Source organism: Anolis sagrei, chromosome 6 (genome assembly GCF_037176765.1).
Source record: "Anolis sagrei isolate rAnoSag1 chromosome 6, rAnoSag1.mat, whole genome shotgun sequence".
NCBI classification, from domain to species: domain Eukaryota; kingdom Metazoa; phylum Chordata; class Lepidosauria; order Squamata; family Dactyloidae; genus Anolis; species Anolis sagrei.
In genome coordinates this window covers 63,164,834-63,192,828 of record NC_090026.1, presented here as the reverse complement: position 1 = coordinate 63,192,828, position 27,995 = coordinate 63,164,834, and the positions used below count along the sequence as shown (strand labels likewise).

General features: G+C 43.6%; 2 protein-coding genes across 3 annotated transcripts; one reads left to right on the top strand and one right to left on the bottom strand.

The window, feature by feature from the left end:
• Positions 1-1,040: 1,040 nt before the first annotated feature.
• On the bottom strand, positions 1,041-6,735 carry CHST14 (carbohydrate sulfotransferase 14). Its single transcript, XM_060781546.2, has one exon. The coding sequence runs from the start codon at positions 6,709-6,711 to the stop codon at positions 5,473-5,475; it is 1,239 nt and encodes a 412-aa protein (XP_060637529.2). The 5' UTR covers positions 6,712-6,735; the 3' UTR covers positions 1,041-5,472.
• A 3,112-nt stretch (positions 6,736-9,847) lies between these two features.
• On the top strand, positions 9,848-25,893 carry PIGA (phosphatidylinositol glycan anchor biosynthesis class A). Of its 2 annotated transcripts, none has more exons than XM_060781545.2 (6): positions 9,848-10,182; positions 12,312-13,095; positions 16,736-16,868; positions 19,416-19,548; positions 23,496-23,578; positions 23,881-23,972. In XM_060781545.2, exons 2-6 carry the CDS (start codon positions 12,375-12,377, stop codon positions 23,885-23,887), a joined length of 1,077 nt encoding a protein of 358 aa, XP_060637528.2. In that variant the 5' UTR covers positions 9,848-10,182; positions 12,312-12,374; the 3' UTR covers positions 23,888-23,972. The 2 variants fall into 2 exon arrangements, with proteins under 2 accessions (XP_060637528.2, XP_060637526.2); XM_060781543.2 differs by lacking the exon at positions 23,496-23,578 and adding an exon at positions 25,428-25,893 and having other exon boundaries at positions 10,041-10,182; positions 23,881-24,087.
• The last annotated feature ends 2,102 nt before the right edge of the window (positions 25,894-27,995 follow it).

The window sequence follows — 27,995 nt, the reverse complement described above, 5'->3', positions numbered from 1 at the left end:
GTGGCAGGGTATAAATAAAGATTATTATTATTATTCACAGTTTTTCACTTTTATAGTGGGCCTGTGTTCCTAACCCCTGTGAATCTGGGGGGTTGACTTTGTAAGACTTAGAATCATAGAATTGTAGAGCTAGAAGAAACCTCCAGCCCAATCCCCTGCCAAGAAGCAGAAAAATTGCATTCAAAGCACCCCTAACAGATGGCCATTCAGCCTCTGCTTAAAAGCCTCCAAAGAAGGAGCCTCCACCACACTCCAGGGCAGAGAGTTCCACTGCTGAACAGTTCTCACTGTTAGGAAATTCTTCCAAATGTTCAGGTGGAATCTCCTTTCCTATAGTTTGAAGCCATTATTCCATGTCCTAGTCTCCAGAGCAGCAGAAAACGGCCTGCTCCCTCCTCCCTATGATTTCCCCTCACATCTTTATATATGGCCCCCATCATGTATAAAGCTGCTCTGGCATAGTCACTGAGAACTGGGAAGCCCTGGCCAGTAAGCACTCCAGCTGGAGGTCAGCTGTGACCAGCAGTGCTGCAGAATTTGAAGAGGCACGAATGGAAGGCGAAAGAGAGAAACGTGCCAAGAGGAAGGCACATCAAACCAACCCCGACCGGGACCACCTTCCACCTGGAAACAAATGCCCTCACTGCGGGAGACGATGCAGATCAAGAATAGGGCTCCATAGTCACCTACGGACCCACCCTGGAGGATTATCCTACTTGGACAACGAGAGATCACCTAAGTAAGTAAGAAAGATAAAGCTGCTTCTCTCAGCTTTCTCTTCTACAGGCTAAACATGCCCAGCTCTTTAAGCCACTCCTCATAGGGCTTGTTCTCCACACCCTTGATCATTTTAGTCACCCTTCTCAGGACACATTCCAGCCTGTGAACATCTCCCTTCAAATGTGGTGCCCAGAATTGGACACAATATTACAGGTGTAGTGTCACCAAAGTAGAATAAAGGGGTGGCATGACTTCCCTGGATCTAGACATTATGCCCCTCTTTATACTTCAGTTTCCAAAACCCTATTCGAACCAATAAATAAAAATGAACGTCACTTTAATTTAATACTGAAATAAAAAATAGAAACAGTATAAAATGATTGTCCTCGTATGACAACTCTATATAGTAGATGCCACTGAGACATGGCACAAATAGGCAGATACTTGAGCCCTCTTCACAAATTACCTGGTTTTTGTATTGCAATTTCATTCCAAAATTTGACTGCCCTGCAGTTGAACTACATACAAATGCTCCCCTCCCACCCCGGGCAAAGTTTCAAAAAAATATTGTGCTCATTGCAGCAGCGTATATACATATTATATAAAAGTTAAAGCTACTTTTGATGTAAAGGCAACGCATAGAACAAGGAGTTCAGGCCTGTACGGGTGTGTGTGTGTGTGTGTGTGTGTGTAAGGGTTCAACCCCCTCCCTGAGATGTTTCAGGTTGGAAGAAGAAAAAAAATGGTTTTGGTTAACCAGGGCCCTTCCAGACAGGTGCTATATCCCAGGATCTGATCCCAGATTTTCTGATTTAACCTGGATTATATGAGTCCGCACTGCCAGATAATCTGGGATAAACCTGGGGTCATATCCTGGTATATATGGCCTGTCTGGAAGGACCCTAGTTAACCAATTCATATATAAACTGGGATCTGATCCCAGGTTTTCTGATTTACCCTGGATTATATGAGTCCCCACTGCCAGATAATCTGGGATAAACCAAAAACCTGAGGTCATATCCTGGGATATAGGGTCTGTCTGGGTTAACTAATTCATAAGGGCTTTCTTTAATCTGAAACATTTCGGGGAGGGGCTGAACTCTTATTTTAGTACTGAAATAAAAATAGATACAGTATAAAACAATTGTCCTCATGTAACAGCTCTAAATACAAAGGTTATCTGGAAAGTAAGGTTACAAGGCATGTAGCTCTTGCGGGGAATTTTCGTAGGGCAAGTTGGTATCACTACCGTGTAGCGGGAAGCCAGGGGAAGTGAACGAGCAGTGCCAGTCATCAGTAGCTCATCAATTGTGTTGTGGAGAAGGTTAGAGATGAGCATCCTCGTTCCGTTTCTCTTCTGTCTGCCTCCTTCATGACAATGTGTGTCATGACCAGGGCCATAGCCAGAATTTTTTTTCGGGAGGGGTTGAAATTTTCAGGGGGGGGGGTTGAAAATTGCGTGTGGGGGGGTTGAAACCTGCCTCCTAGCTCACGCTGAAGCAAAGAGCACAGCAGGAGGCAGAGCAGCCTTCAATAGCCTGCAGCTCCACCCTTGTCAACCACCTCTACCAAGTCTGGCCTCCTTAATGAGAGCATTGAATCTTGCCCACGAAGGACAGGCAACTGTCTTCAATAACTTCTTCTTTAAAGGAAAATCCTCTTTTCAACTTCTCCCAGGCTGACTATAATCTAACCCTTACTGATGTGGGCTCCGCTACCGGGTCGAACTGCGTCTCCAACGCCGAGTGGACCTACCAGCAAGGCAGTAGATGTTCTCCAGCTGGAGTTCTTTGGTCTTTAGGGCTGTTTTCCTGGAAATTCTTTGGAGACTCTTAAGACCTTTCTCCCCCGGAAGGTCTTAAGGGTTGAAGCTTTTGTACAGGGGAAGCTTGCACACATCCTATACGTAAGCTTACCTTGCTGAGACTAACTAAAAATGGCTTCCTTCCCTTCCCAATTGCCCTGAGCAAGGGGCGGGACCAAAACTTAACAATGATGGACAGGTGACTTGCCCTATGACTGCAATCAAAGAAGCCACCTATCTGCAGAGTCCCTGAAACCTAGGACTGCAAGCAAACATTTAATACAAAGCAAATAAAGTTGGAGCTCCTGGTACAGCTGTACCAGAACAACTACATCGGCTATTGCTGCAAGTAATGACAGTGTGAATAAATTGCTAATATTTGCTTGAGATAGTGCTTACAGTTCTGGAGGGACTCTTGATTTTTTGCATCTTATAGACTTAGCACGGGGATTTGGTTAACCAATTAAAATTCATGAGTAAACCAGGTTTTTTTAAAAAAATCTGAAACATTTCGGGGGGGGGGTTGAACCACTAACCCCCCCCCCTCGCTACGGGCCTGGTCATGACTTCATTTGGTTGGGATGTTTGAAGCCACCCCTCTCACAGCCCTGATCTTGCACCCAGTGACTATCATCTGTTGACTAAATTGAAGGAACACTTGGGTGGAAAACACTTTTCTGACGACGATAAAGTGAAAATCGAAGTCACAAACTGGCTGAAAAAGGCGACAGGAGACTCCTATGACACAGGCATCAAAAAACTCATCGCACGGATAACAAAATGTATTGAACTGAATGGTGACTATGTGGAAAAATAATGTAATACCTATGCTACAATCCATGTAAATTTTCATAGAATCATAGAGATGACTTCGTGGGCCATGCAATCCAACCTCCTGCCAAGAAGCAGGAAAACTGCATTCAAAGCACCCCCGATAGATGGCCATCTAGCCTCTGTTTAAAAGCCTCCAAAGAAGGAGCCTCCGCCACACTATGGGGCAGAGGGTTCCACTGCTGAACAGCTCTCATGGTCAGGAAGTTCTTCCTAATATTTATTTCGTATCAAAAGCATTGCATAAATTAGTATAAAACCAATAAAAATAGAAGGAGAGCGGGTAGCTAAAAATCTTTTGACCAAAAACGGGCGACAGCAACGGCATTGTCTGTAGCCTCCAACAATTCTTCCTCTGTACATGAGGCAGGGCATAGTGGACAAGCATACAGATGCGGAGTTGTCTGTTCTGCTCCACAGTCGCACAAGGTGTGGAATTCTTTTAGGTAGTGCCCTTTTGCCGGGTTGATCTGCCCACTCCACTTCTGAGTCAGCTCAATCTTGGTTTCCCCCTGGAGGAAGACCCTTGTGTGGGGCCATCCAGTTGGGATTTCCTGGTTTAGCTGCCCAGAGGAATACCCTTGCTGTTGCTGGGGGGACACCAAGAGGAGTGACAGTTCTCATAAAGCTTCTCCTTGATTTGAGTCTACTGGGAGGAGGCTGGTAGCCATGCAGTGGATGGCTTTCACAGTGTTCAACCTTATTTCTCTCACATTTTGCAGCAACTTCCCGGCGCACAACTTCCTAATGTTCATGTGGAATCTCGTTTCCCGTAGTTTGAACCCATTGTTCTGCGTCCTAGTCTTCAGGGCAGCAGAAAACAAGCTTGCTCCTTCCTCCGTATGACTTCCTCTCACGTATTTATAGTTTTATTAAAATATATTCATTCTTTGTATTTTAAAAACATCATGTAACCTTACTTTCCAGATAACCCTCGTAGTATACAGGCCTGAAGGACTTTAGTGTCGGGAATATTTTCACAGAGTTACGAAGGTGGAGGCATTACTTTTCATTCAATCCTAGTATATTCACCCTTTGTATTTTAAAAACATCATGTAACCTTACTTTCCGGATAACTCTTGTGGTATACAGGCCTGAAGGAGTTTAGTGTTGGGAATATTTTCACAGGGCCTGAAGGAGTTTAGTGTTGGGGATATAACTGGAGAGGAGAGTCTACTGAACAAGGCAGTACCTGCGGCATACCAGTACTGCCATCTTTTCATTCAATCCTCATATATTCATTCTTTGTATTTTAAAAACATCTTGTAACCTTACTTTCTGGATAACCCTCGTAGTATACAGGCCTGAAGGAGTTTAGTGTCAGGAATATAACTGTAGAGGAGAGTCTACTGAACAAGGCAGTACCTGCGGCATACCAGTACTGCCATATTGTCATTCAATCCTCATATATTCATTCTTTGTATTCTAAAAACACCTTGTAACCTTACTTTCCGGATAACCCTCGTAGTATACAGGCCTGAAGGAGTTTAGTGTTGGGGATATAACTGTAGAGGAGAGTCTACCGAACAAGCCAGTGCCTGCGGCATACCAGTACTGCCATCTTTTCATTCAATCCTCATATATTCATTCTATGTATTTTCAAAACATCTTGTAACCTTACTTTCAGGATAACCCTCGTAGTATACAGGCCTGAAGGAGTTTAGTGTCGGGAATATAACTGGAGAGGAGAGTCTACTGAACAAGCCAGTACCTGCCGCATACCAGTACTGCTATCTTTTCATTCAATCCTCATATATTCATTCTTTGTATTGTAAAACATCTTGTAACCTAACTTTCTGGATAACCCTCATAGTATACAGGCCTGAAGGACTTTAGTGTCGGGAATATAACTGTAGAGGAGAATCTACTGAACAAGCCAGTACCCGCCGCATACCAGTACTGCCATCTTTTCATTCAATCCTCATATATTCATTCTTTGTATTTTAAAAATGTCTTGTAACCTTACTTTCCGGATAACCCTCGCGGTATACAGGCCTGAAGGAGTTTAGTGTCGGGAATATAACTGGAGAGGAGAGTCTACTGAACAAGCCAGTATCTGCTTGGTGTAGGGAATATTTTCACAGGGGTAATTGCATAGGATTTACAATGGGAAAAGTTCATTGCCTGCAAGATTCAGTCGTAATGTTCGGAAGAGGGTACGCAAACAAAGAGAAATCCAGTATGTACTTTGGAAATAGTTGTTCGATAAGGTCCCTTGGCGTGTTACACAGATAATAATGCAGGGTTTCAGGAGTGACCGGTTTGTACCACGACTGCCGCTCTGGGAAGCGTACGAAAGAAGGCGCCTGGATCCTTTCCAGGACGTAATCGGCATCTTCCTTCAGTCTTTCGTAGGATCCGATAAAGTCGTACCTCACCGCGCAGGGCTGGCACAAGTTGTAAATGGGCATCCAGTGCTCGTTCATCCTCTCCGGCTCCTCGTCCAAGAGGAAGCGGAGGAATTCGGAAAAGGTGACGTCGTCCCCGGCGGTCTTCCCGGGGTTTTTCCGGTACCTTTTGACGATCTCCACGCCGTACTTGAGCTGGTATTCCTTGATCTCTCCGAATTTGTTCCTGTAGGCGGAGAGCAGGCGCTCCATGGGGTCCCGCACGAAGAGGAACTTGAAGTAGTGCTTGAGGCGGTAGCGGATCTCGTCGGGCTTGAGGTCGCCCAGGAAGACCAGGTCCCGCCGGTGGTCCATCTTGAGCTTGACCTCCACGCTCTCCAGGGCGCCGCCCAAGACCTTCAGGATGCGCTTCCAGTTGGAGCAGGCCACCTTGGGCACGTAGCAGTAGAGGAAGCGGTGCTTGTCGCTGACCAGGATGTGCTTGAGGAGGGTCTTCCTCTGCCCCGCGGGAAGGTCCCAGGCGCTGCCGGGCATGCTCTTCTGCCCGCAGACGGCGCGCAGGGTCCGGTTGCGGGTGTCCCGCAGCACCGCCTCGCCCTCCTCCTCGCCCTCTGCCGCCGGGGCCCTCCGCCAGGACACTTCACCCCGCGAGGGAGGCAGCGGAAGGGGCTTCACCGCAGACAGGATGCCCTTCTCGATCATCAGGAGCAGGCCGCTGGAGGCCACGATCACGCCGAACATCAGCATGGAAGGAAGGAGCATCAGGCCGGCGCCGCGGGAGCGGGTCCCTCGGGCGCAGGAGGCCGGCCGGCGGGCGGAAGCAGGCCCCATCGCCACTGCCCCGGCTTCCCGCAGGCGGCACGGCCCTTCTCGGATGCCAGAAGGACCACTTCTCCTTTCCCTGTCCCGCCTCTTCCAAGAAGCCACGCCCCCTGCTCTCCCCGCGCATGCGTTGTGGAAAACTGACAGGACTTGCCTCTCCTCATCACTTTGAGAGGAAAAGAGCATAGGCCACTGCTCGGCCCCTCTGAAGAAGCCACGCCCCCTGCTCTCTCCGCGCATGCGTTGTGCAAAACTGACAGGAGTTGCTCCTCCTCATCACTTTGAGAGGGGAAGAGCATGGGTCACTGCTCGGCCTCTCTTAAGAAGCCACGCCCCCTGCTCTCCCTGCGCATGCGTTGTGGAAAACTGACAGGACTTGCCTCTCCTCATCACACTCAGAGGGGAAAAGCATGGCCACTGCCCCCTGCTCTCCCCGCGCATGCGTTATGGAAAACTGACAGGACTTGCCCCTCCTCATCACTTTGAGAGGAAAAGAGCATAGGCCACTGCTCGGCCCCTCTGAAGAAGCCACGCCCCCTGCTCTCTCCGCGCATGCGTTGTGCAAAACTGACAGGAGTTGCTCCTCATCACTTTGAGAGGGGAAGAGCATGGGTCACTGCTCGGCCTCTCTTAAGAAGCCACGCCCCCTGCTCTCCCTGCGCATGCGTTGTGGAAAACTGACAGGACTTGCCTCTCCTCATCACACTCAGAGGGGAAAAGCATGGGCCACTGCCCCCTGCTCTCCCCGCGCATGCGTTATGGAAAACTGACAGGACTTGCCCCTCCTCATCACTTTGAGACGGGAAGAGCATAGGCCACTGCTCGGCCCCTCTTAAGAAGCCACGCCCCCTGCTCTCCCCGCGCATGCGTTGTGGAAAACTAACAGGACTTGCCCCTCCTCATCACTTTGAGAGGGGAAGAGCATGGGCCACTGCCCGGCTACTCCTAAGAAACCACGCCCCCTGCTCTCCTTGCGCATGCGTTGTGGAAAACTGAAAGGACATGCCCCTCATCACTTCGAGAGGGGAAGAGCATGGGCCACTGCTCGGCCCCTCTGAAGAAGCCACGCCCCCTGCTCTCCCCGCGCATGCGTTGTGGAAAACTGACAGGACTTGCTCCTCCTCATCACTTTGAGAGGGGAAGAGCATGGGCCACTGCCCGGCCCCTCTCAAGAAAACACGCGCAGGCGCTGTGGAAACCTGGCAGGAGTTGCTCCGCCTTATCACATATATTTATTTATCGTGTCATCAGCAACCATACCATTGTATTACATTTCTAACAGAGCAAAACAAACACACAGATTAAAAAAAAAAAACCAAAAACACAGATTTTGCAAACTTGGTAGTTGGTTAAATGTCCTTTGACTAGTATCTGGCCACTTGGAGTGCCTCTGGTGTTGCCGCAAGAAGGTCCTCCATTGTGCTTTTGGCAGGGCTCAGGGTGCATTGCAGCAGGTGGTCAGTGGTTTGTTCTTCTCCGCACTCGCATGCCGTGGATTCCACTTTGTAGCCCCATTTCTTAAGATTGGCTCTGCATCTCGTGGTGCCAGAGCGCAGTCTGTTCAGCGCCTTCCAAGTTGCCCAGTCTTCTGAGTGCCCTGGGGGGAGTCTCTCATCTGGTATCACGCATGGATTGAGGTGCCGGGTTTGGGCCTGACACTTTTGAACTCTCGCTTGCTGAGGTGTTCCAGCAAGTGTCTCTGTAGATCTAAGAAAACTATGTCTTGATTTAAGTCGTTGACGTGCTGGCTGATACCCAAACAAGAGATGAGCTGGAGATGTTTCTGCCTTGGTCTTTTCACTATAGGCTGCTACTTCCCGGCGGATGTCAGGTGGTGCAATACCACCTAAGCAGTGTAATTTCTCCAGCGGTGTGGGGTGCAGACACCCTGTGATAATGCAGCATGTCTTATCACACTGAGAGGGGAAGAGCATGGGCCACTGCCCCACCCCTCCAAAGAAGCCACGCCCCCTGCTCTCCCCTCGCATGCGTTGTGGAAAACTGTCAGGACTTGCCCCTCCTCATCACTTTGAGATCCCCAACCCATCTAAAACACAATGTGCCTTTCATCTCAAGAACAGAGAAGCATCCCGAGCTCTGAAGATCACCTGGGAAGGAATCCCACTGGAGCATTGCAGCGCACACAAATACCTGGGAGTCACTCTGGACCGTACTCTTACCTACAAAAAGCACTGCCTGAACATCAAGCAAAAAGTGGGTGCTAGAAAAAATATCATACGAAAGCTGACTGGCACAACCTGGGGATCACGAGCAGATACAGTGAAGACATCTGCCCTTGCGCTGTGCTACTCTGCTGAGTACGCATGCCCAGTGTGGAACACATCTCACCACGCTAAAACAGTGGACACGCCGCATTATCACGGGGTGCCTGCGCCCTACACCGCTGGAGAAATTACACTGTTTAGCCTGACAGGAAGTAGCAGCCAATAATGAAAGGACCAAGGCAGAGACATCTCCAGCTCACCCCCTGTTTGGGTATCAGCCAGCATGTCAACGACTTAAATCAAAAAATAGTTTTCTAACATCTACAGAGACACTTGCTGGAACACCTCAGCAAGCAAGAGTCCAATAGTGGCAGGCTCTATCCCAGAACCTCAACCAATGGCTGAAACCAAATGAGAGACTTCCCCCTGGGCACACAGAGGACTGGGCGACTTGGAAGGCGCTGAACAGACTGCGCTCTGGCACCACGAGATGCAGAGCCAACCTTCAGAAATGGGGCTACAAAGTGGAATCCTCGACATGCGAATGTGGAGAGGAGCAAACCCCAGACCACCTACTGCAATGCAACCTGAGTCCTGCCACATGCACAATGGAGGACCTTCTTTCAGCAACACCAGAGGCACTCCAAGTGGCCAGATACTGGTCAAAGGACATTTAATCAACTACCAAACTCACAAATTTTGTATGTTTGTTTGCTTTGTACTGTTAGAAATGTAATATAATTGACTGGTTGCCCTGACACGACAAATAAATAAATAAATCACTTTGAGAGGGGAAGAGCCCGGCCCCACCCAAGAAGCCACGCCCCCTGCTCTCCCCGCGCAGGCGCTCTGGAAACCTGGCAGCAGTTTCCCCGCCTCATCACACTGAGAGGTAAAAAGTATGGGCTACTGTTCCTTTAAGGGAGAGAATCGTCTCTTAAAGGGACAGAATCGCCCCCTTTGGAGTTCTGCCTCCCCATCAGACTCACAGAGCTGGCAATACATTCATCTTACATTCAGAATTCAAAACGATTTTAACAGATTAGAGCAGTGCTTCTCAACAGTATTTATACATGGCTATCATGTCTCCTCTCAGCCGTCTCTTCTTCTGGCTAAACATGCCCAGCTCTTTAAGCCGCTCCTCATGACTTGAAAGCACACAACAACAACAGTCCTATCTCATCAGCCAAAAGCAGGCCCACACTTCCCATTGAGATACTAATAAGTTTATTATATTTGTTAAAATTGTTCCCTTCGAAGACCCTGCCTGAATTTAGCCCAATCGGATTGGCTCTTCTCCGGTCACGTGCTCTGCCTGGTTGGGTTATTATACACCCGGAAATCTTCGCGGGGCCGAGTGGGCGGGGCTAAGGTGACGAAAGACGACTCCCGCCCGGAGTGAACCCGGAAGTGGGACAGACTCCGCCGGCAGGTGAGTGAGGGACCGCGTGGGGCGTAGCAGAGGGAGAAGTCCCTGAGTTTCCTTTTGGGTTTACTAGTGAAACACTCCAGTAAGAATCAGAACAGGATGTGTGCTTTCTCAGTATGATTTTCTACTGGAAAAAAGCAGCTCAATGCACAGTTTCTTGTCTTTGAACTGCATTAAATGATCAGTGTAGATGGGCCCTAAGATGACCCAATTCTTTATCATCTTTATATAAAGTACTTCTTTCCTGTAAGCAAAGAGATCCCTCATATTGTGCTGTTTGAGCTTGATTTTGTGTTAGCATTGCCCTGTGGTGTTTTTTGTTTGACAGCCAGAGCCCTTCCACACAGCCATATAACCCAGAATATCGAGGCAGAAAATCCCACAATATCTGCTTTGAACTGGGTTATCTGAGTCCACACTGCCATATATCCCAGTTCAAAGCAGATAATGTGGGATTTTATTCAGTTGTGTGGAAGGGGCTCAAGTTAGGGAGGAATGAACATGTCACATAATTATCTGTGGGAGAGAATGTATTATCCTTTTTTAATATCAATTCAATTTATTTTGGGTTGTTGTAGGTTTTTCCGGGCCATGTTCTGGAGGCAATTTTTCTCCTGACGTTTCGCCTGCATCTATGGCAAGCATCCTCAGAGGTACTGAGGATGCTTGCCATAGATGCAGGCGAAACGTCAGGAGAAAAATTGCCTCCAGAACATGGCCATATAGCCCGGAAAAACCTACAACAACCCTCAGGAGCAAATTGAGAATACAGTTATCTATATAAATGAGGAGCCCCCGGTGGCGCAGTGGGTTATAGCCCTGAGCTTGTCGACCGAAAGGTTGCAGGTTCGAATTTGGGGAGCGGCATAAGCTTACACTGTCAGCCCCAGCTTCTGCCAACCTAGCAGTTCGAAAACGCTAGAAACAATATCATACGAAAGCTGAATGGCACAACCTGGGGATCATAACCGGACACAGTGAAGACATCTGCTCTTGCGCTATGCTACTCTGCTGCTGAGTATGCATGCCCAGCGTGGAACACATCTCACCACGCCAAAACAGTGGATGTGGCTCTTAATGAGACATGCCGCATTGTCATGGGGTGTCTGCGCCCTACACCACTGAAGAAAGGACACTGCTTAGCCGGTATTGCACCACCTGACATCCACCGGGAAGTAGCAACTAATAGTGAAAGGACCAAGGCAGTGACATCTCCAGCCCACCCCTTTGTGTATCAGCCAGCACGTCAACGACTTAAATCAAGAAATAGTTTTCTAAGATCTACAGAGACACTCGCTGACCAGTAGCTGGCCACTTGGAGTGCCTCTACTTGGAGTGCCGCTACTTCCTGGTGGATGTCAGGTGGTGCAATACCAGCTAAACAGTGTAATTTCTCCAGTGGTGTAGGACACTGACACCTCGTAATAATGCGGCATGTTTCATTAAGAGCCACACCCACCGTTTTAGCGTGGTGAGATGTGTTCCACACTGGGCATGCATACTCAGCAGCAGAGTAGCACAGCGCAAGGGCAGATGTCTTCACTGTGTCTGGTTGTGATCCCCAGGTTGTGCCAGTCAGCTTTTTTATTATATTGTTTCTAGCACCCACTTTTTGCTTGATATTCAGGCAGTGCTTCTTGTAGGTCAGAGCACAGTCCAGGGTGACTCCCAGGTATTTGGGTGTGCTGCAATGCTCCAGTGGGATTCCTTCCCAGGTAATCCTCAGAGCTCGAGATGCTTGTCTGTTCTTAAGGTAAAAAGCACATGTCTGTGTTTTAGATGGATTAAGGATCAGCTGGTATTCCCTGTAATAGGCAGTATAGTAATAATTAGAACCCAGTTGGAACTCTAAAGCAAGACTAAAAATTGTTTTTGTATTGTCAATTTGTATTGAAACCATTTTCGTTACATATACTTCAGATAACCCCCAATAATTGTAATGGGCCTTCTGTATGTATGACTGAATCTAACCCACTCACTAGAGGTAAAATCAACTCTTGAACAGGGTGTTGTATACTTCTGAATAAGCATGCATAGGCTTGTACAGCTAAATGTTGTAATTTTACCTAAAGATACCTGCAGGGGTTTTGAGTTTTATGATGTAATACGTTTTGCTCTGTTTGCTGTCATAGGTAATGAATGGGGCCTGTTCTTCATACTGAATGGCTGTCACGTAGGTGGATTGCTTATCTAATATGGCCAGTAGAAGGAGAGGAAATCACAGACAGTTTCTCTCCTCCACACCCTCTCCCACTGTGAACTCTCATAAGCCTTCAACACACCCGTGTCAAAGCCATAGTATATGCATGGTGTCGGACTTTTTTTATCCGAATATGGGAGGAGTAGAAAGCCACATCTACCAACTGTCACAGTGCCTGATTGAAAGAGGACACAAAGTGATCATAGTCACCCATGCTTACGAAGACCGGAAAGGCATTCGATACCTCACAAATGGATTGAAAGTCTACTATTTGCCATTAAGAGTTATGTACAACCAGTCTACAGCAACAACTCTATTCCACAGCTTGCCTTTGCTCAGGTATATATTTGTCCGGGAAAGAGTCACCATCATCCATGCCCATAGTTCCTTTTCCGCTATGGCTCACGATGCACTCTTCCATGCCAAGACAATGCAGCTACGGACGGTTTTCACAGACCATTCTCTTTTTGGATTTGCTGATGTCAGTTCAGTGCTCACAAATAAACTCTTGACTGTATCGCTGTGTGATACAAATCACATAATATGTGTTTCGTACACTAGCAAGGAGAACACTGTGTTGAGAGCGGCACTGAATCCTGAGATAGTCTCCGTTATCCCTAATGCTGTTGACCCTACTGACTTCACTCCAGATGCATCTAGATGGGATAATAAAACAATAACTATTGTTGTTGTCAGCAGGCTTGTGTATCGAAAAGGTAACAAGATTTATAAGCTGCATCTAAGTGTGGTTTCTTTTTCTCTGACATGTTATGGAGATGATAAAAATGAAATACTCTTATGTAGTGATTTGCATTATAAATGCTTTAAGTCAGGGGTCCACAAACTTCTTAAACAGAGGACCAGGTCATAGTCCCTCAAACTGTTGGAGGGCCGGATTATAATTTGAAGAAAAAAAAAAGAATGAATTCCTATGCACAGTGCACGTATCATATTTGTAGTGCAAAAATACTTTAGAACAATACAATAATTAAAATGAAGAACAATTTTAACAAATATAAACTTATTAGTATTTCATTGGGAAGTGTGGGCCTGCTTTTGGCTGATGAGATAGGATTGTTGTTGTGTGCTTTCAAGTTGTTTCAGACTTAGGTTGATCCTGAGCGAGGGCCGGGTAAATGACCTTGGAGGACCGTATTCGGCCCCCGGGCCGTAGTTTGAGGACCCCTTCTTTAAGTAATTTGGAAGTTGATTTTAAGGTTTTGTAGTTTTACTTAATTATAAACCTAAGATTCTGGTCAGATTTTTGATTTTTTTTAATCGTGTCAGGAGCGACTTGAGAAACTGCAAGTTGCTTCTGGTGTGAGAGAATTGGCCATCTGCAAGGACGTTGCCCAGGGGACGCCTGGATGAATTGATGTTTTTATCATCCTTGTGGGAGGCTTCTCTCATGTCCCCGCATGAAGAGCTGGAGCTGATAGAGGGAGCTCATCCGCCTCTCCCCGGATTCGAACCTGCGACCTGTCGGTCTTCAGTCCTGCCGGCACAGGGGTTAAACCCACTGCGCCACCGGGGGCTCCAGACTTTTGATAGAAACCATACAGTTGGTGGAAAAACTTGCAATTGAATCAGAAACTTATGAGAATGCTAATTGTATGGATTGAAATTTGTATGTGGGGCTTATAAACAGACCTTTAGACTTCATGGGATCATGTTGATTTGAGAGTGCCCTGTTATATGTAGAATCCCTAGAAAAGGGCTATGGAAGAATTTTTTGGCCATGAAGGCCACCACGCATTCCAATGATTCTGATACTCAATGTGTTGGTGGCCGAAGAGAAATCTGAATGGGAATAGCTGAGGAAGGGCTTTCTTTTCACTCCCTCCGCATTGATGTTAATGTTGCTACCTTTCAATTGCCTGGTGGCTATTTTAGCTGCAGCATCATAGAATCATAGAGTTGGAAAAGACCTTGTGGGCCATCTAAACCAACTAACTGTCAAGAAGCAGGAAAATCACATTCAAAGCACTGTTGACTCGTGTTCTGCATGTGGTCTACTAAGAATCTAGATCCTTTTCATGTGTGTTGTTTTCAAATGTCACCCATCCTATACATGTGCATTTTGCTTTTATTTTTTAAGAGTAGTTTCATACATTTATCCCTGTTGAAATGAATTTTATTATTTTTGGCCCACCTGTTTTTTTGTACTTTTTCATGTATTTAAAAGGTAAATGGTTATACCTGAAGGCTTCCAGGAAAATCAATCCAGTCTGTTGTGGTGGAGGAGGTAGAAAAAGACTGGTCTGGAGGACCGAGGGCTACATAGACAACTTGGGAGAATGATTATTTTTATTTATTTATTTAGAGCTTTTATATCTCAATCTTCTCTAACCTCCATAGGGGGACTCAGACCGGCTCACAGCAAGGATTCAATGCTAATAGTACAATCTAAAAAACATCATATAATAACAACAAGTTAAAATACATATAGATTAAAATTACAAATAAGCCTAATCTGATTGTCTCTCTAGGGCAGTGTTTCTCAACCTGGGGGTCGGGAGCCCTGGGTGGGTCGCGAGAGGGTGTCAGAGGGGTCACCAAAGACCACCAGGAAAATACAGTATTTTCTGTTGGTTATGGGAGTTCTCTGTGGGAAGTTTGGCTCAATTCTTCATTGGTGGGGTTCAGAACGCTCTTTGATTGTTGGTGAACTATAAATCCCAGCAACGACAACTCCCAAATGTCAAGGTCTATTTTCCCCAAACTCCACCAGTGTTCACATTTGGGCATATTGAGTATTTGTGCCAAGTTTGGTCCAGATCCATCGTTGTTTGAGTCTACAGTGCTCTCTGCGTGTAGGTGAACTATAACTCTCAAATCAAATCAAAATATTTATTTCGGTCATTGACCAGCACAGGAAATAGTGTCACATTTCCAGACAACTCTAAATCTCAAGGTCAACGCCCACCAAGCCCATTTCAGTATTTTCTGTTGGTCATGGGAGTTCTGTGTGCCAAGTTTGGTTCAATTCCATCGTTGGTGGGGTTTAGAATGCTCCTTGATTCTAGGTAAACTATAAATCCCAGCAACTACAACTCCCAAATGACAAAATCAACTCCAGTATTCAAATTTTGGTGTTTCGGGTATTTGTGCCAAATTTGGTCCAGTGAATAAAATACATCCTGCATATGAGATATTTACATTATGATTCATAACAGTAGCAAAATCACAGTTATGAAGTAGCAACAAAAATAATTTTATGGTTGGGGGTCACCACAACATGAGGAACTGTATTAAGGGGTCGTGGCATTAGGAAGGTGAGAACCACTGTTCCAGGGCCACTCTTTTCCCAGTGGTTTTTTGGGGGATGAGGCGTATCCATAATACATATGCATGGTGTTTTCTTGCATTCGTTTTGGTGTGGCTGGACTGTGTCACGTCAGGAATAATCTAGGATGTTTTAAATTGACCTTGATAGTTGCATAAGACACACAAGCAAGACTCTGAATAATTGTTACATAGATTTGTACTTTAAGAAAAGTAATGAATGTTTACTTCATTAGCTAGAAGTAAAAAAATCTCTTCAGCATTGGTATACCTCAGCTTTGAATGGAGGAAACCTTTAAATAACCTATCATAATTATTGATCATGAAGCGAGAGAGACATTTACATTCAAAGCTGTTTCTATTGTGTCATTCATTTGTCATTTGAAGGTTGTAGTTGCTGGGATTTATAGTTCGCCTACAATCAGAGTTTGCATTATGTTATATTGTATTGTATTTTATCTGGATATAACGAGCCCCCGGTGGCGCAGTGGCTTAAACCCTTGTGCTGGCAGGGCCACTGAACAAAAGGTTCGAATCTGGGGAGTGGAATGAGCTTCTGTCTGTCAGCTCCAGCTTCCCATACGCGAACATGAGAAAAGCCTCCCACAGGATGGTAAAACATCTTGGCATCCCCTGGACAACATCCTTGCAGAGGGCAAATTCTCTCACACCAGGAATGACTTGCAGTTTCTCAATTCGCTCCTGACACAAATAAATACATAAATTCAATAGAATTATATTGTATTATTTCATATCATACTATACCATACCATACACTCAGTTTTGATGTTATTATTGAAATATAGTAATTAAAAACCAATTAAGACAAATAAAGGCAAACTTAATGTAAACATACATTTCTGCTAAAATTGTTTATGATTTTTAATGTATTATTTCTTCAATTTTTGTCAGTTGCTTGAGAACTTGAGTTTCGGTTAACTGAGAATCTGTTGTATATATTGACTCCAGATTAACAAATGTCTCATTCTTATAAATCTGATTTATGAGATTAAACACTTCATTAAAAATGTTTATACTGTAATAGCAATGTTTTTTATATTATGCATACAGGTATAGATTTACTTAGTGGCATAATTCCTGAGCTTTGTCAGAAGTATCCAGATCTACACTTCTTAATTGGAGGAGAAGGGCCAAAGCGAATTGTATTAGAAGAGGTACGGGAAAGGTACCAGCTCCATGACAGGTATATCCTATGTGACTTGTTTTAGTGTAGATAATATGTTAATTGAAAGGATGGGAGAAATGGGGAGTGGGGTGGGGGGATGCCTATGAGGAGAAGAGGCATGCAGTTCATATACATTTCTATGATATTGCCAGATTCAGTGTTGCACTTGATAGGATGTTCTGCTTTGTGGAATATCTTTCCCTTGAAGACCTAATTATGATTTGTTTAGTTTTTATTACATGTTATGTTTTTAATTGTATTTATGACATTGTAAGCATTGAATTTTGCCCTGTTAACCGCCTTGAGTCACCTGCGGGCTGAGAAAGGCGGCATACAAATACAGTAAACAAACAAACAAATAAATAGCACTGATGATGGCTTCATTTGGGCACCAAGTAAAAACATAATAAAGTCTTTTGTGCCTTACTGATTTATTTTACAACACGCACATAGCTTTGACATTTTTAACTGGTTACAGTATTTACTATCTTTTTAGACTATTTAGATCTTAAATAGTCAAAGCCATGGTATTCCCTGTAGTCACCTACGGATGTGAGAGCTGGACCTTAGGGAAGGCTGAGCGAAGGAAGATCGATGCTTTTGAGCTGTGGTGTTGGAGGAAAGTGCTGAGAGTGCCTTGGACTGCGAGAAGATCCAACCAGTCCATCCTCCAGGAAATAAAGCCCGACTGTTCACTGGAGGGAAAGATACTAGAGACAAAGTTGAAGTACTTTGGCCACATCATGAGGAGACAGGAGAGCCTAGAGAAGACAATCATGCTGGGGAAAGTGGAAGGCAAAAGGAAGAGGGGCCGACCAAGGGCAAGATGGATGGATGGCATCCTTGAAGTGACTGGACTGACCTTGAGGGAGCTGGGGGTGGTAACGGCCGACAGGGAGCTCTGGCGTGGGCTGGTCCATGAGGTCACGAAGAGTCGGAGACGATTGAACGAATGAACAACAACAAGATCTTAAATGCTTGCATTTTAACTGCTAACAGTGATTTTGTTTTTGCATCACTCAGATCCTGTGATACACGATGGGATGTAAATATTTTAATAGATACTGTATCCCTTATCAAAAATTCTGAAATCCAGAATACTCCAAATTCATTCCCAGATAGTGACACCTTTTCTTTCTGATGTCTCAGTGTACACACACTGTTTCATGCACAAAATTATTAAAAACAGTGTGTATAAAATTACCTTTTATATTTTATATGTATATGAAACAGCAATGAATTTGTATTGTCGAAGGCTTTCATGGTCAGAATCACTGGGTTGTTGTAGGTTTTTTCGGGCTATATGGCCATGGTCTAGAGGCATTATCTCCTGGCGTTTCGCCTGCATCTATGGCAAGCATCCTCAGAGGTAGTGAGGTCTGTTGGAAGTAGGAAAAATGGGTTTATATATCTGTGGAATGACCAGGGGGAGACACTCTTGTCTGCTGGAGCTAGGTGTGAATGTTTCAACTGACCACCTTGATTAGCATACAATGGGCTGACTGTGCCTGGAGCAAACTTTTGTTGAGAGGTGATTAGACGTCCTTGAAAATGAACAAAATCTGGCTACCAGTATTAAAAAACTCTAAAATTGCAACAGCACAACAACAGAGAAGAAACAAACAAGGACATCTAATCACCTCTCATCAAAAGATTGCTCCAGGCACACAGTTCTCCCATGACCAACAGAAAATACTGGAAGGGTTTGGTGGGCAGTGTCCTTTGGTTTTGGAGTTGTAGTTCACCTACATCCAGAGAGCACTGTGGACTCAAACTCTACACAAATGCTCAATATGCCCAAATGTGAACACTGGTGGAATTGGGGATAATAGAATCTTGACATTTGGGAGTTGTAGTTGTTGGGATTTGTAGTTCGCCTACAATCACAGAGCATTCTGAACCCCACCAACGATAGAATTGGGCCAAACCTCCCACACAGAACCCCCATGACCACCAGAGTGGGCCACAGCAACGCATGGCAGGGGATGGCTAGTTAATAATAAAATAGTACCTATAAAACAGTAAAATGCCTATTAGTGGATCCATTGTTCAACTCTTACTGATATGACTGCAGGGGCCTTAATATGTGTGCTGCTGGATCTCAGGTAGTGATCTCAAAGATTGAAGCAGTTTCTGTCCCCAAACAAGTCAGTGGCTCAGTACAAGCCCCACCTTTGAGCATGTGCTCAAGAAAGTACATGGCCTAAATCACACAAAGGTCCCCACACAAGCCTTTAAAAATCAATCAAGAATGACTGCCAAAACACAGCTCACCTTCTGCTCTCTCCTCAGACACTTAAGGTTGAATGCTTGATTATAAGTATTACGATTTGCAGTGAAAGCATTTTTGAAAATCATCATACAACTTTGTAGTTTGGTACAATGGATCACAGTTAAAGACCTTACAGTATCAGGAATAAAACAAAATACAATATGCACATTCATAAATTTGTTGCATTAATATGAATGAAACAAAATGTGTTTAACATTGGCTGTAATCATGCTCCATGTCAGGAAGACGTCTATAAATATTACTTTTAAATTTTGTTTCCCATAACTATGCAGAGTTCGCCTTCTGGGTGCTTTGGAACATCAGGATGTTCGGAATGTCTTGGTCCAAGGACATATTTTTCTAAACACTTCTCTCACTGAAGCGTTTTGCATGGCAATTGTGGAAGCTGCCAGTTGTGGGTTACAGGTAAAAACTAGTCTCCGTATTTCATAGAAAATATTTAAAGATATGTTCTTAAAATATTCTTGTTGAGTTAGATTTAGTTAAGGGAGACTCTCAATCTCACTTCAATAGGAGCAGAATTTTTGTAACTGTAAATAGTGGTTGGAGTAATTACAATTTTTACTTGTGTATTAATCATTGGAAGGTGGTGGTGGTGGTTGCCAAAAAGGTGATTTCAAAAAATGGGGTCCGCTTATACACAGGTCAGTGCAGCTTCTCTTGTCTATTCTGGCACTGGTTTTAGCCTTTTGTAATACCAGTTTGAAAAAATAGTGGCAGCTTTTTGGTGCTTCCCTGTTGCAGCAAGGAATTAAGAAGTGGCCCGTGCTTCTTCTAAGGTAGGCTCTTTCCAGACTGACTGAGCTCTTGCTGTAGACCATCCAAGGACAGCAAACAAGTAGTATTTATTTATTTATTTATTTCATTCACTTATACCCCGCCCTTCTCACCCCGAGGGGGACTCAGGGCGGCTTACAGGGAGGGCACAATTAGATGCCCAATCACACAACAAGTAATCCAAAAAATATAACAATTCAACAGTCAGATTAAAACATCAATACATCATAAAAACATAATACCTAAAACCATCTCATGTCAGAGTCCATATATCAGAGTCCATACATCCGTTCTACTCCGATTATCTTTGTCTATCGCCAGGTCCTTGAGTTAATTGTCAGAGTGACCAAAAGCTTGGTCCCACATCCAGGTCTTTAGTTTTTTCCTAAATGCTAGGAGGGAGGTGGCCGATCTAATCTCCCCGGGGAGTGAGTTCCACAGGCGGGGGGCCGCCACTGAGAAGGCCCTGCTCCTCGTCCCCGCCAGCCTCACTTGTGAGACTGGCGGGGTCGAGAGCAGGGCCTCCCCAGAAGATCTTAAACTTCGAGGTGGGATGTAGAGGGAGATCCGTTCGGACAAATACACTGGGCCGGAACCGTATAGTACCTCTCCTCTTCACTCTTCTCATGCTTGGTTGTATGTAGCTGGCCTTTAAATGAGATAGAGTGGTGAAGAGGATGAGAAGTAAAGCAAGCAAAAGGAATGAAAAAAGCTCAACAAGTTTGTCTCCTCCTCCTCCTCCTCCTCCTCCTCCTCCTCTTTACCTTTCCTGAGAAGACAAATGGGTCAAGGATCCCTCTACTGCAGTTGGAGGGATGATGGGTTTTTGCCTTCTCCAGATATTCAGTGTCTGACCTCAGTTTTATGTAGCCAGTAGGCTTGGTTGAGCCAAAAAAATAGTTAAATACTCATTTCGGATGTAGAGGATGGTGGTGGTTCGATTCTAAAGTCACTTATGATTTTTTTTTTAAAAAATTGAAACTTCCAAATCGATTCGTTAATGCGGAAAAAAGGGGGAAAAAACAGCACTGGCACTGGGGAAATTTCAGGGGATTCTCCCTCCCTCATTTTTAGACCAATCCTGATGAAACTTGCTACAGTGGCAGAACACGTGGACCACTGTTAGCTGACCAAATTTCATAGCCTTTGACTTCTCCATAAAGTTTTGGCAAATTTTCAATGTTTTTATAAAAAAAAACATTTTTTAATAATAAAGAAATTCTGTTCCTGGTTTGAAAGTGTTATTTCCTGCTTCATTGGGTGGTCTTTACTTTGAAAATAGTTGTTCTACTCCAGACACTTTGTTTGTGTGGCACAAACTGTGTTAAATTGATGGAGAACAGAAATCATAGTATAGACCCCATCAAGAGACATCTAGACTGACCCCCTTCTTCTGGACAGAAAGGCACCAAACTCTCCTGACATCCATTTGCTTCCTCTACTGAGTTGGAGGAGAACCTCAAGACACATCCATCTGTTTATTCCTTTTTGCAAATGCAATCAATCATTTTATTTAATCATTACTTACTGACTGTAAAGGGCTGGCTGTGGCTGGCTACCCCAGTGCTTTGCCCATGGGAATCAGGCAAAAGTAAAATGATTGGTTTTTAAGCAGTTTATGTTCTGGGTTGTTGTAGGTTTTTTCGGGCTATATGGCCATGTTCTAGAGGCATTTTCTCCTGACGTTTCGCCTGCATCTATGGCAAGCATCCTCAGAGGTAGTGAGGTAGAGGTAGCAAGTTTATGTTTTCTTGGCTTTGCAAAAGTTGCTTATTGCTTTGCTGCCTTCTTTAGACACCTTTGTAGATTCAATCAGTTATTTTATATTTAGATGAAGATGGCCACAGACAGCTATTATTGGGTCATTCAGCCATTTTGGCTAATGAGCAACAGGGCAGTGTGGGAAATGTAGTTTAACAGCAGGGCCTTTTGCAATCTCTACCATTGGGGGCCTGGTCTTCACAAATTACACTTAAAGATGGCTGTGATTAGCCATGTCCACCTCATCCCTCCTTGCATTGCCGGTGGAAAGCATAAGATTGTAAAAAAAAAAAAAAGGCCTTACCAAAGTTGCTTAATGGTTGTGAAAATTAAAATAACATTGGGAGACATCCACACATCTTATAATTTTTTTTTTAAAAAAAGGTAAATGGTTCAAATTCGGACCCCTCCCCCCCCCCCCCCCACCTTTCCTGCATGGTTCAAAACTGCAGCGGAAGTCCAAATTCGTATGTTTTCTTCCGACTTTCAGGTTTTTCCAAATCAACCTATCCAACTCTAGTAGCCAGTCCACTAATGAGGTTAGGAGGTGAAGAGAATCTGAAGGAAGCAGGCAAAAGATGAGAAACTAGCTGTCTCTCCTGCTGTGGTAGAGGGATCCAGAGGCCAGTAACTAAGACAGATTGGCAAGATAGAAGGACAAGTTATAATCTTGCTCAGGGCTATTCCATGAGTCGATTAATGGGTAGAGCTCAACTAAATTTCCTGTTTCCAATACTGTAGAGAATCACCCCCTACTGTGAAGAAAATCACAGGAACGTGTCCTAATACGAGGGGTATTTTTTAAGTAAGGTCCGTTTGAACATAAGTACACAATGAAAGTTTATTTCAAAAAAGTAAATTTATTTTCAGAAAGTACATACTTCACTCTATTTTTCGACATAGTTGCCAAGTTTGTTCAAACACTTACCATACCTCTGAACCAATTTTAAAATACCCTCTTCATAAAAACTTGCCACCTGCTCCGATAACCAAGAGTTCACTGTAATCAAAGAAGGGCGACCGGAGCTGTCCTCATCATGGACGTTGTCACGGCCATCTTTGAATTGTCGTACCCACTTACGCACTTTGCTTTCACTCATAACAGTATCACCGTACACTTCACAAATCTGTCGATGAATTTCTGCAGCAGGCAGGTTCCTTGCTGACAAAAACCGTATCACTGAGTAAACTTCACATGCGGAGGGTGAGTTGATAGTCTTAAACATTTTTAAAGCACAGAACAGAACCGTACAGGTTAGCTACAGAGCGGAAACTGAGCAAAGTTGTTCCCGAGGCATGCCAGTACACGATGCATGCGTTCATTGCGGTATGCGCGCGAACTACTAGTGTCTACAAAAAAACGGACCTTACTTTAAAAATACCCCTCATATATGTAAACAATCAACATTGTGTTGAAGATTTTCATGGCCAGAAGCACTATGTTGCTGTGGGTTTTCTGAGGTGTATGGCATTCTCCAGAAGCATTTTCTCCTGACATTTTGCCCACATCTAGACATGACTGGACTTAATGTCAGGGGACTACCTTTACCTTTTTATGGCAGGCATCCTCAGGAGAGTATGTTTCTGAAACCTGGCCATACACTCCAGAAAACTCACAGCAACCCAACAATCAGCATTCTCTACCTGTGTTGATTGGAGAGATGTTAGTAGTAGAAGCTCCATCCTGAGCATTTTGAAAACTCATTTTAAGAACAAAGAGAAAGACAGTGTGAGGACAAGATACCTGTAGAAGACTAAGGTTAGTAGAACTGAATGAGCAAAAAGTCACAAGTAGTAATGTTTTGTAATGACAGATTGAAAATGTGGGGGTGAAAGAAGAGAGAGAGAGAAAAAACAGCCAACAAGCAACAGTTTTGTATCTGAGGGTCTACTTCAGGTAGGCATTTTGTGACCCTCTCATATCCTTGACTATTGGTTATTCTAGGTAGGACTGATAAGAGTAGTCGTTCAGCAACACCTGAAGATTCCTTGCCTAGTTTGATCTGGAACCAGAAAGGTTCTCTGTTATTAAGCATTAATGTTGGGCGTTTATATAGTGTCAAACTAGCCTACCTCACAGCTAGTGTTTTTTATTTTTTTTAAATAACATTATTTTCTTAGATGAAACAAACGTTTAAGTCTTGTTGATATTTTTTAGATATTATTGTCAATATAAAGACATTTTTCTTTCCCATATAGGTGGTAAGCACAAAAGTTGGTGGGATTCCTGAAGTGTTGCCTGATGACTTCATAATCTTATGTGAACCTTCTGTGAATTCTCTGTGTAATGGATTGGAAAAAGCTATTAGCCAGCTGAAGTCAGGATCACTTCCGTTGCCTGAAGTCATACATAACAAAGTTAAAACTTTCTACACTTGGAGAAACGTTGCAAAGAGAACTGAAAAAGTAGGCAAACTTTCATGTTTGAAACTCCTATACCTATACCTTTCTCCATCTTTAGAGTGTCATTTTAATGAGGTCAGCAAGGCCAACTAAATATTTTTAGACTGGAGGAGGAACAGAGCATACTGTATATACTCGAGTATAAGCCTAGTTTTAGCCCTTTTTATAGGCTGAAAATGTTCCTCTCAGCTTATACTCGGGTCAAGGTTATTTATTATTTTACTCTGTTGTTATTATTTTTATTACATGTATTATTTTACTCTATGTATTATTATTATTATTATTATTATTATTACATTTATCATTTTACTCTATTATTACATTATATTTTACTTTATTATTGTTATTATTACATGTATTATTTTACTCTATTGTTGTTGTTATTATATTTCCATTATTTTACTCTATTATTATTATTATTATTATTATTATTATTATTACATTTATTATGTTACTCTATTATTATTGGAAGGATACATAAGGACATTTACCTTGAAGAAGCTTAGAATCAGAGTTGGAAAGTCTTATCTTAAATTACAGTGTTATGTAAATATTCAAAAACATTGAACCTACCAATGCCTCAATTAATGTAATTTTATTTGTATCTGTTTTATTTTGAAACTAGCTATACCCGCCACGTGTTGCTGTGGCCAACCTTCCCTCTTTCTCTCCTTCTTTCCCTCCTTCCTTCACTCCCTCTTTCCTTCCTTCCTTCCCGTTTTTCCTTCTTTTCTTCCTTCTCTCTTTCCTTCCCTCCCTCTTTCTCTACATCTTCCCCCTTCCTTCACTCCCTCTTTCCTTCCTTCTTTCCCTTTTTTCTTTCATTCTCTCCTTCCTTCTTTCTTTAACTTTCCTTCCTTCCCCCTATTTCTTTTCCTCCCTCTTTCTCTCCTTTCTTCCTTCTCTCCTTCCTCCCTCCCTCCCTCCTTCCTTCCTTCCTTCCTTCCTTCCTTCCTTCCTTCTCTCTTTACTTCCATGCTTCCTTCTCCCTTTCCTTGTTTCTTTCCCTCCCTCTTTCTCTCCTTCCTTCCTTCCTTCCTTCCTTCCTTCCTTCCTTCCTTCCTTCCTTCCTTCTCTCTTTACTTCCATGCTTCCTTCTCCCTTTCCTTGTTTCTTTCCCTCCCTCTTTCTCTCCTTTCTTCCTTCTCTACCTCCTTCCTTCCTTCCTTGCTTCTCTCTTTACTTTCATGCTTCCTTCTCCCTTTCCTTGTTTCTTTCCCTCCCTCTTTCTCTCCTTCCTTCCTTCTCTACCTTTGTCTACTCAATATTACAAGTGGTAGACTGTTAGATGAGACAGACTAAATGCTGTAGAGAAATCTTACACCTATTTTTTTCTTTCTTAGGTGTATGACAGAGTGGGAAGTGAAACTGTCTTGCCAATGTCGAAACGGCTTGACAGGCTTATCTCTCACTGTGGCCCTGTGACAGGCTGTATTTTTGCTGTTTTGGCTGTGCTTAGCTTTCTTTTCCTTGTATTCTTGAGATGGATGATACCGGATGACCATATTGATCCTGCAGTAGATGCCACAGGCCCGAATGGAGCGTGGACACAACAACTTTTTCCCAATGCTAAAAAAAAGGAAAGACTTCAAATTCCTAGAGATGCTACAATATGAGAGAGGACGTGGTTCTCCTACAGTTTTCGCACTGAGTGTTGGATTGATGTTTACCAAATGAAAATGTTTCAGAATTATTGGACAGCTTTTCTAAATAATTGGGAGGAAAAATGGCCACCTTGGATCCCACTCTGTCCACAAGGTGGTATGTAAATTAAATAAATAAAATAAAAATAAAATGTTCTACCTCAAATTAGGATAGTCTAAAAGTGGCTTAGGATTAACATGATTGCAAAGATTTGGAGCAATGGCTGTTCACGTTTATTTTAACTTTAGTTATCTTGTATAAATGGGCAGAATATTCTTGTGCCTGCCAATGAAAGAAAAATGAGAGAAAGTAAGGGGTAAATAAGTGAGCAGATTTGTTTCTAGTGTTGTTCCTTTTTATTTCCCGTTGTCAGCATTCATTATTGCTCTTCCTGTCCATCATAATACAATGGGATCAGAACTGTAAATCTAAACATCAGGCCTGTAGCCAGGATTTTGATTGGGGGGGGGGGGGGGGCTGAGTCTGAGTGAGAGAGGATCTACCCTAGCAAACCTTTTCTATCATTATCCCAATACCCCCATGAATATGGGATATATTGAGCATAGTGATCAGATCATGATATGAATAAACATAACAGTTTAAATAATGTATTTGTCAAAGGCTTTCATGGCCGGAATCACTGGGTTGTTGTAGGTTTTTTCGGGCTGTATGGCCATGGTCTAGAGGCATTCTCTCCTGACATTTCGCCTGCATCTCAGGCAAGCATCCTCAGAGGTAGTGAGGTCTGTTGGAACTAGTGTTTCAACTGACCACCTTGATTAGCATTTGATGGACTGGCAGTGCCTGGTGCAATCTTTTGTTGAGAGGTGATTAGATATCCTTGTTTGACAGAGAAGTCAGCCATAGCAGAGCACCCGATGAACCAACCTGGACACAGCATATTATTTGAGAACACAGAAATGCTGGACCACTCTCACAACCACCATGTCAGACTACACAGAGAAGCCACTGAAATCCACAAGCATGTGGACAATTTCAACAGAAAGGAGGAAACCATGAAAATGAACAAAATCTGGCTACCAGTATTAAAAAAAACTCTAAAATTACAACAGCAAAACAACAGAGAGAAAACAAACAAGGACATCTAATCACCTCTCAACAAAAGATTGCACCAGGCACTGCCAGACCATCAAATGCTAATCAAGGTGGTCAGGTGAAACACTCACATCTAGCTCCAACAGACAAGAGTCCTTTGTTCCACTCTGGTCATTCCCCAGATATATAAACCCTTTTCCCTAGTTCCAACAGACCTCACTACCTCTGAGGATGCTTGCCATAGATGCAGGCGAAACATCAGGAGAGAATGCCTCTAGACCATGGCCATACAGCCCGAAAAACCTACAACAACCCAGTTTAAATAATGTACCAGTAAGCCTCTCAACCCCCCCCCCCCCCCAGCTACATGCCTGCTAAACATCATGCCTTTTTCTAGAATGTAGGGCACTAGAAAAGTGAGGCCCAAAGATGAGATGAACGCCTTATTCCAGTGATTTTCCCTACAACTTCCAGAAATCCAAGCCAGTTTACCAGCTGTAGGATTTCTGGGAGTCAAAGGCCAAAACATCTAGGGACCCACAGGCTGAGAACCACTTCCTTATACAATGGGTCAGATCTTGTCTGTATTTAGACAATCCGTGCTTCATGTTCCAACATATTATATTTTTTAATGCTTCCTTAAGTTTATATTTAAAATTCAGCTTTTGGTGAAATTGCTTCTTGCTTATTTTCTAGTCTGGTTTGAAGTTGATTCAAATATAAAGAAAGCATAGTATCTTACTATCAGAGGAAGTTCCAGTAAATCGTGGGCTCAGTCATTCTGACCTGCTGCCTCTTTGCTCACAGTAAGAGATTGGAAACTTCTGTCTTTAGTTGAATTGCAACTCTTCTTTACTTGTGAACAAACCCAGGATCAAACCATGATTTATATCAACAATGTGTATCAACTTACATGTGAATCTAATTTGAATTAGTAGTACTTATTTTGACATAAGCATGAATATGATTGCAACCAAGGTGAGTTAACATAAACCATCATTTTGTGAATTCAGTAACAAAAAGGAGCTATACCAGTTTCTCTTGTGAGAGAAAGAAATTTTATTAATATTTATATTCCTTATACATTTGAACTGATCTTATGTTTTGACTATGGACATGAAAATTGCTTCATATTTTAGACTGTGGGACTATGCTGATTCATGTGATTGGCTCTTACTGTCTTCTTCTGCAGAAACAGATATAATAAGGCA